This window comes from Phoxinus phoxinus (genome assembly GCF_949152265.1).
Source record: "Phoxinus phoxinus genome assembly, chromosome: 12".
Taxonomy (NCBI): Eukaryota; Metazoa; Chordata; class Actinopteri; order Cypriniformes; family Leuciscidae; genus Phoxinus; species Phoxinus phoxinus.
This window is the reverse complement of record NC_136887.1, coordinates 28,138,806-28,147,996: the sequence shown is the minus strand read 5'-3', so window position 1 is coordinate 28,147,996 and position 9,191 is coordinate 28,138,806. Positions and strand designations below refer to the sequence as shown.

The window sequence follows — 9,191 nt, the reverse complement described above, 5'->3', positions numbered from 1 at the left end:
TAAATATATGGGATTCCATTTGTACCAAAAATGAGTCGACTGCTTTGTGCTTTGTACATTTGTCCTTGTCAACAGTCATTGCCTAGTTGTTCAGATAAATTATTATATGTTCATGTGTATGTTCTTTGTTTATGTCGATTTGTTTTTCATCTTGCTTTGTTGTCCCGTCCTGGGGTGCGTTTCCCGTACAACTACGTAACTCGCTGCTTCACTACCACCGTACGATGCATCTTTGGAAAAATCAACTAGCTAGTCACGGCTGTTTCCTGAAACCATGTTGTCGCAAAGTGGTCGTTCAACCACCTTTGTTTATGACGTCACACATGTGGTGGAGTAATAACTTCTTTTGATGAAACTGTTTGAGATCGAATTAACGCTAAATGTTTTGATATAAATTACAGACATGGCATCTGAGGACTATTTCTCATTTATCTCAGTTATTTTGCTATTTTGCTCGTCTGAAGTATAAAATCATTGGTTACCCGTAAGCCAATCACATAACGTTTGGTTATGACGTGTGTTATGCGCCAGCTCAGCAGCATCGAACTGCCACTGTAAACACATTATAAATAATGCGAAAACGAAACCATCGAGAGAAATACCGGAGTGAACATGGATGTCAACGACTTTTGTAGATTATGCAAATTGCATCCCTTGTCTCCATATCCGCGGTCGTTTTCGATTTCCCCAATCTCAAACTCGGCGCTTAGCATCTACGTCACGGCTCTCAGCCCGCCCTCTGTTCGTTGATTGGCCGGCTGTTTTCAGGCCGGAGGAAAACTGAGAGACATGTCGATGTCTCAAACTAAGTACAGAAGCGAAATGAAATTGAGCGGAAGTACGAAGTCTGACGTAGTCAGGCTATGAACATATACTAATTTATCTGAAAAAGTAAGAACAATACAGTAAGGACGATTATTTGTTTAAATATTAAACAATAGATAAACAGAGAACATACACATGAACATATACTAATTTATCTGACTTTTTATCAACTATAGGCAATGACTGATGACAAGGACAAATGTATGGTACAAAGCACAAAGCAGTCGACTCATTTTTGGCACAAACAGAACCCCATATTAAATACAGCACTTTATTACATTAGACTTATAATGATTTAGGCGTTGTACAAAACTTTTTTATTGGTAAAACATGATTTAATTGCACAAAATCACAAAATGCTTTATCTTTCACAATAAATGAAGTTTTATGTAACAAAGTTCGGGAGGAGCATGTTCATCCAGCGCAAGAAAAGCCAGTATACATAAAGTCTTCCTTTACCTCCTGTCTCATGACAAATTTCTCAATTTCTTTTATGATCTATACATTCATAGGGGGAGTACTCTGGGGTCGGGCCGAATTCCAAGCTCGGAGCCCTCCCCCGGACAGCAAGCCAAATACGCATTACATGATTACATCAGATTTCATTAACATGTGAACTCGTGAAATCATGAAGGTCACCATCTAAGCACTGATTTCTTTGTAGTCAGTAAACAGCAAGTTATGGCAAAGCTGTGCTGCCATCTAGTGTGCAGACAGTGAAGCAGACTTCTCAAAACGTTTGTAAACTGTTTAATAAATAAGAATGTCCTATTTCTTTCTTGCATGAAACAATGTCCTGTTTTGTTGTGTAAGTATTTGCTGAAATAGAAAGCCGTCGTAACCTCACAGAAATGTTACAAAAGTATCTTTGGTTTTCAACATGGAATTTTATACTCACTCTGTGCCTTGGCTGCAATTATGAGCACATTATGGGGCCAGTGAGAAATGCGGAAAGAAAGGCTACTTTGTTGCTAATGCCACAGAGTGGGTGGGTCAAACAGTCCACTCTTGTATATATTGTTGTTAAAAATCATTTGCCTTCATTGGTGTGAAATGGATAGCTATAGACAAAGTCATTACGAAGATACAGACTGCACACTTCTCTGGACACAATTAAGGTAAAGAAACAAATATTAATTTACTAATTAAGAAATGTTTTTGCAAGCTCTCAAGTCATTATTTTGCTGATAAAACACATAATTTTATGTTTGGCATATATTTTTTAAATTACACATAACCTTTTTCAGAGCAAGGAGTAAATGAATGCTAAATTAATTAATTAAATTAATTAATTAATAAGGAAAATACAAAAAATGCAGCTGCACATGCATTTAGAAAACGTAAAATAATGCGCATATTTCTAAATAGTTTCTTATGTAAAGTATTTACAAAAAGTAAAATGATTACAGTGAATAGTAAACATTTTTGACATACAGATTTCTCTATGTTCAGACTGGCATGGCATGTGATCAGTGCTATAGAATAATGGTATGCAGCAGTAGATTCCTTGCAGGATTAGGATGGATCATGAATCTCCTGTTGGCAGATTATAGAAAGCCACCGCATAAAGAGAACGTGTGCCAGTCAACCACTTGCGAACTCATGAAGGCAGCTTTGTCTATCCTTCTTCATAACTATCTAATGGAGCCATGCACAGAACAGGCTTCTATAGACTGAATGAGTTCAGAAGAGGATAAGTTATGCGGTAGAAAGTGAGGGACACCTGTCATCATATCAGTTGTTCCAATACCTCAGAGAAAAGGTCCAGTCAGTTTGACTTTAATAAATATTGTTTGTGTAGTTAAAGTGGAACTTTGCAATGTTTTTGTTCTTTAATTTAATTTCTTTAATAATGGAAAATAAAAATTTGAGGCTAACAAGATAATTAGTGAGAGATAATAGTGATCTGTTCATTTTTAAATTAGAGATCTGTTTTTTTTCTCAGGGTTTCAAAGGAAAGAAACAAAGAAAAAACATCTCAGCACTCATGAAAACATGAAGACATTGTGATAAGGTAAATGGGAGGGACAATTAGTGTATACTATATACATTATTATTATTACAAACGTATGACCAACATGCAAAAGATTAAAAACTGCTTATTTTTAGGTTGATTACTGAGCATAATCCAGATTAGTTGTGTCACTTATTTCAAATGACACAAAAGCATGTAATTGATATTAAAAAATTACATTCGATATGATGACAATAAATAAAAAAATCATTAGTAAAAAAAAATCTCAGTTGCTTTGATACATTTCTCAGACAACAACTGAAATTCTCAAAACTACTTGTTCAACCTCCACATCATCTAGTCACTTGTGCAAATATATTGTACTGTAATTTGTTGACAGACCAACAGAAAAACTGTGAATCCTGCCCAGTCTCTTGCAATCAATATCCCACATAGAGTAATGTGTAAAATTTTACTGTTGAAATTTACAAATAAAGTCCAGTCTTTTCAATCATTGTCATCAAAATCGTAGTTTACATCTGAAAATACTGACAAGAGTGTTCTGTTATACAACATGACTAAGCATTTTGACTATCTTGTTTGCGAACAATGACACAAGGACTTCTCATTCTGATGGCACTGATATGTTAAATTGTTTTGAGAAATGCACTTACTGTTTTGCAAATCTTAAGGATGATTCAAGAAATGTACCAAAGCGACTGAGAAAAAAATTGGATATAGCATTAACCCTTTGCTATCATTTGAAATTTTTTCTCTACAACAGCCAATAATGCAATCGATGCGTTCTTTCCTGAGGGGCCTGTGCCGCAGGAAACCCCTGGAACCAGAGGGAGAGGTCTCCACATTTCGTCGCTGTCTTACGACTTTGGACCTGGTGGCTTTGGGAGTGGGCAGCACCTTGGGGGCCGGAGTCTACGTGCTCTCTGGGGAGGTGGCCCGGACCCTGGCTGGGCCAAGTATTATCATCTCTTTCCTTATTGCTGCTTTAGCTTCTATCTTTGCTGGGCTCTGCTATGCTGAGTTTGGTGCAAGAGTTCCTAAGACCGGATCTGCCTATCTGTACAGCTATGTGACTGTAGGAGAGGTGTGGGCCTTCACCACAGGATGGAATTTGCTACTGTCCTATGTCATCGGTACGTAGAAATTAAAGGCCAATGAATATCCAAGATCAGACAGTTCAATGGTGATGGGTTGATGGATGGATGGATGGATGGATGGATGGATGGATGGATGGATGGATGGATGGATGGATGGGTGGGTGAATGGGTGGATGGATGGATGGATGGATGGATGGATGGATGGATGGATGGATGGATGGATGGATGGGTGGATGGGTGGATGGATGGATGGATGGATGGATGGGTGGATGGGTGGATGAGTGGATTGATGGATGGGTGGATGGATGGATGGATGGATGGATGGATGGATGGATGGATGGATGGATGTGTGGATGGATGGATGAATGGATGGATGGATGGATGGATGGGTGAATGGGTGGATGAGTGGATTGATGGATGGGTGGGCGGGTGGATGGATGGATGGATGGATGGATGGATGGATGGATGGATGGATGGATGGGTGAATGGGTGGATGAGTGGATTGATGGATGGGTGGGCGGGTGCATGGATGGATGGATGGATGGATGGGTTGATGGATGGATGGATGGATGGATGGATGGATGGATGGATGGATGGGTGAATGGGTGGATGAGTGGATTGATGGATGGGTGGGCGGGTGGATGGATGGATGGATGGATGGATGGATGGATGGATGGATGGATGGATGGATGGATGGATGGATGGGTGAATGGGTGGATGAGTGGATTGATGGATGGGTGGGCGGGTGGATGGATGGATGGATGGATGGATGGATGGATGGATGGATTGATGGATGTGTGGATGGATGGATGAATGGATGGATGGATGGATGGATGGATGGATGGATGGATGGATGGATGGATGGATGGATGGATGGATGGATGGATGGATGGATGGATGGATGGATGGATGGATGGATGGATGGATGGATGGATAGATGGATGGATGGATGGATGGATGGGTGAATGGGTGGATGAGTGGATTGATGGATGGGTGGGCGGGTGCATGGATGGATGGATGGATGGATGGGTTGATGGATGGATGGATGGATGGATGGATGGATGGATGGATGGATGGATGGATGGATGGATGGATGGATGGATGGATGGATTGATGGATTGGTGGATGGATGGATGGATGGATGGATTATGGATGGGTGGGTGGATTGGATGGACAGATAGATAGAGAGGCAGACAGAACAATAGATAAGTAGATTGATAGATTAAAGGGTCTAATGTCAGATACTAACAGTGCTTTGTCTTGGTTTAGGCACATCAAGTGTGGCCAGGGCATGGAGCAGTACATTTGATGATCTCATTGGAAATGTGATGGCTAATTATTTTAGCAAATATGCAGCCATGGGGCTTCCTGGCCTGGCAGCCTACCCAGACTTCTTTGCAGCTATTCTCATAATGATTCTCTCTGGTATCTGACTATATTGTACTAATCATACACCATATAATTCATTATTCTATATTTACCATCTATGCCAAAGGCTTTGCCATTAACTACGGTATTTTTCTTACAGCTCTTCTTGCGTATGGCGTGAAAGAATCAACCACGGTCAACAAGATATTTACAAGTGTTAATATACTGGTGTTGATATTTGTCATCACTGCTGGCTTCATTAAAGGAAACCTGAAGAACTGGTTTATCACAGAAGACATCATCCTGAATGCAACAGCAATGCATGAGTAAGAACATCTGTATTTATAGTTTACTGGAATTTTCAGTATATATAATTTTTTATGCAATTTATAATCATTTCAGTCTATAAACATATTTAAAATATCTGTCTGAATGTTATATCAGTGCAGTTTTGACTATGTTCGAAATAGCATACAGTAGCATACTTCTTTATACTACTGCTGCAGTTCTACATAGTAATGTATATACTGTGCAGTATGCACATTTTCTCTATACGTAAAATAAAAAGTAAATACTGCATTGCTGTGTTTTGTTTTTTTAAAGAAACCTGACATCCACCATCAATGTCACCACTGAGTACGGAGTAGGTGGCTTTTTCCCATTTGGATTTGAAGGAACACTGGCAGGGGCAGCTACATGTTTCTATGCATTCGTTGGCTTTGACTGCATTGCAACTACAGGTAAATCTGGAGAAAAAATATATATTGAAAATATATGGTGGGCAACAAACATTCAAACTGCCGATCAAAACTTTTTAAATGTTTTTGAAAGAAGTACCTTATGGTCACCAAAGCTCCATTTATTTGATTTAAAAAATCTGTAAAAACAGTAATATTGTGTATTATTACAATTTAAAAGAACTGCTTTCTTTGAGATACTTTGAAATATTATTTATTCCTGTCATGGCAAAGCTGAATTTTCAGCATCATTCTAATATGCTGGTTTGACGCTCAACATTTCTTAGTATAAGTGGAAAACATTGTTAATATTTTTGTGAAAACCATAACAGTTTTTTTCAAGATTCTTTAAAAAATTTAAACAGCCTTTATTGCAAATATAAATCTTTTTTTTTGTAATTATCAAAATTTATCTAACCCTTTGATCAATTTATTGTGTCCTAGTTGGCAAATTTTTAAAATGTATTTTTATTTTGTCCTGAATAAAAAATAGTAATTAAAAAATAATAATAATAATAATCGTATTGACTATATATATTATCATCAGCAGTCATGAATATTCAATTTCTAATGTATGAATACGGATTTTCTAGGCGAAGAGGTGAAGAACCCTCAGAAATCTATACCTGTGGGCATTGTGGCCTCTCTGCTGATCTGTTTCCTGGCATACTTTGGTGTTTCGGCTGCTCTCACATTGATGGTGCCATACTACCAACTCAACATTCAAAGTCCTCTGCCTGTGGCCTTTGCTGACATTGGCTGGGGTGCAGCAAAGTATGTTGTGGCGGTCGGATCTCTGTGCGCTCTGTCAACAAGGTAAAAAAAAGTCAGAGTGAGAATTGGATCTCTATTATGTTTCAGATCATTTAAAGACATTTCATTTAATCTGCAGTCTCTTGGGGTCCATGTTCCCAATGCCCCGTGTCCTGTTTGCCATGGCCAGAGATGGACTCATGTTCAAATCGCTATATAAAGTCAGCTTACGGCAGAGTCCAGTGGTGGCCACACTATCCTCTGGAACCGTGGCGGGTAAGTGGACTGAAAGATTGTTAAAAAATGATCTACTAATCGGATATCTTAATTCTGCCCTTTTCTTCATCTCTCACATATGACAGACTAAGCCAAATCATAAGACTAGGGCCGTTTTCTCTCTGTGAGATTAATAAAGGCTGCAGCTTTTGTTTAAAATGCAAAAGCCCTGGCGATCATGTGCTCTGCTTTATTCCAGCAATAATGGCTCTTTTATTTGACCTGAAGGCATTGGTTGATATGATGTCGATTGGAACCCTCTTCTCCTACACACTTGTGGCTATTTGTATTCTCATACTAAGGTTGTATTCCCAGCTCCACACTTCCCTTCTAGCATCATAATGCAAATCTTTGAAGCTAAAAGTGGTTTCTTTCAAAGGTATCAAGAGACAGCTTCAGAGGAAAATGATTTGCGCACACCCACAACCTCCACGTTTGGGTTTTTGAAACCCCCTTCGTACCCAACCAAAGAAACTTCAAACACTGTTACAACCTGCACAGTTTTTCTTGGTGTGTGGAAAACCTTACCATACTGAAATTCGACAGAAATCGCACAAAAGTATGACCTCAGGTAGCAATATAAGCAAGCTTATTTTATATCTTTGCTTTTGCAGTTGTGTTGGTGCTTATCCTGTCACTGCTGATGAGCAAAGCTATCAGATCTTTGTTGTTGCTGGAGATCTGGAGTGTTGTGAGTGTATCTGTGATCCTGGTCATAATCTTCCTCATAGTCTTCATTATCTGGAGGCAACCCCAGAACCCAACCAAAGCCTCCTTTATGGTGAGCACAGGACTTATACTTAAACATAATATAATGTAATATAATATAATATAATATAATATAAGCACCTAATTTTATAAAAATATAATACATAAAAAACATTTTTATAAAATTTTATAAAATAAAAATCTCATATTTTCTGTGACCACAGGTACCGTTCTTGCCTTTACTCCCTGTGGTGAGTGTGTTCATCAACATTTACTTGATGATGCAACTGGGAGGAGACACCTGGGTTCGCTACGCTGTGTGGATGGCTGGGGGTATGCGATGCAAAATATGAAATATGCTGAAAGTCAAACTTAAATTTATGGTTTAAAAATATGTAAATATGTGTCTTTTTTTGTGCTCAGGATTCTTCATATACTTTGGATATGGAGTGAGGAACAGCGTCCAGAGGCAAAGGTTACTCAGCAGTCAGGTCACCATTGAAACCATTGAATCCAAATCTGATAAAGATAGACCAAAATAAATGTATAAACCAAAAGTCCTTTGCACCTGTTACATCCGTCAAGTAGATGCCTTTCTATGTTTCTTTCTTTTTCTGTCTTTTTACTAGAGCTTGCAACATATTTGCAGTTAAATCTTTTTATACTTTTTATAATAAATGAATAAATAATAATTCTGAATCTTCAAGTTGACTATGACATCTTTTATTAAATTATACACCACCGCTAAAAATGTTGGAGTTTAAAGAAGTCTCTTATGCTCACCAATGCTGCATTGTTTTGATTTTTTTTTTAAATACAGTAAAAAGAGAAACATTGCGAAATATTATCATTATATTATAATATTATATTTTTATATATTTTAAAATGTAATTTATTCCCGATGGAAAGCTGAATTTTCAGCAGCCGTTATGGTCCCAGACTGGTGAGATGAAGCGGATCTATAATGCTTAATTAAATAAAACAATGGAGTAGATAATTCAGCACAAAGATAATCCAAACAAGCGAAGGCAACATAACAGTGTGCATGAAACACAAACACCAGACAATGAACTAAAGAAACTGAGAGCATTACACATAGAACTAATGATCAAATTAGTAGCAGGTGTGAGTAAATCAATGAAACAATGAATTACCATGGCAACATTAGATGAAAAACATCTAATGTTACCACATTATGGCTGCGTTCAAAAGGGGCCTGAAAATGCAAAACGTTTGAAAACAGGATTCAAAGAGCAAGATCTTTAAAACCGTCATCGTTTGTAAACTACAAAAAAAATCATGTTTTTTCAGCATGATTTGAGTAAAATAAAGAACATTTATAGCATTTAGATTGTCAGATAAGTTTGATGTATGTAACAATATGTAAGCTTGGCAAATAGTTTTGGAGATTTCAGCCTCTCCTCATTTAACTTGCACTTGCATAACTAAAAT

General features: G+C 37.9%; 1 protein-coding gene across 1 annotated transcript; it reads left to right on the top strand.

Moving 5' to 3' along the window:
- The first annotated feature begins 1,867 nt into the window (after positions 1 to 1,867).
- On the top strand, positions 1,868 to 8,480 carry LOC307007768 (cationic amino acid transporter 2). Its single transcript, XM_079630093.1, has 13 exons — positions 1,868 to 1,943; positions 2,771 to 2,839; positions 3,564 to 3,933; positions 5,167 to 5,322; positions 5,426 to 5,591; positions 5,869 to 6,005; positions 6,596 to 6,818; positions 6,895 to 7,031; positions 7,231 to 7,333; positions 7,411 to 7,541; positions 7,646 to 7,812; positions 7,964 to 8,072; positions 8,163 to 8,480. The coding sequence occupies exons 3-13, from the start codon at positions 3,570 to 3,572 to the stop codon at positions 8,279 to 8,281; spliced, it is 1,812 nt and encodes a 603-aa protein (XP_079486219.1). The 5' UTR covers positions 1,868 to 1,943; positions 2,771 to 2,839; positions 3,564 to 3,569; the 3' UTR covers positions 8,282 to 8,480.
- Positions 8,481 to 9,191: the final 711 nt, after the last annotated feature.

Bases quoted from the DNA above. Each gene is read 5' to 3' on its own strand.
- LOC307007768 (XM_079630093.1), top strand. From the start codon at position 3,570: ATGCAATCGATGCGTTCTTTCCTGAGGGGCCTGTGCCGCAGGAAACCC. The intron at 6,006-6,595 runs GTAAATCTGGAG...CGGATTTTCTAG, and splicing joins TGACTGCATTGCAACTACAG to GCGAAGAGGTGAAGAACCCT. The intron at 7,032-7,230 runs GTAAGTGGACTG...GCTTTATTCCAG, and splicing joins ATCCTCTGGAACCGTGGCGG to CAATAATGGCTCTTTTATTT.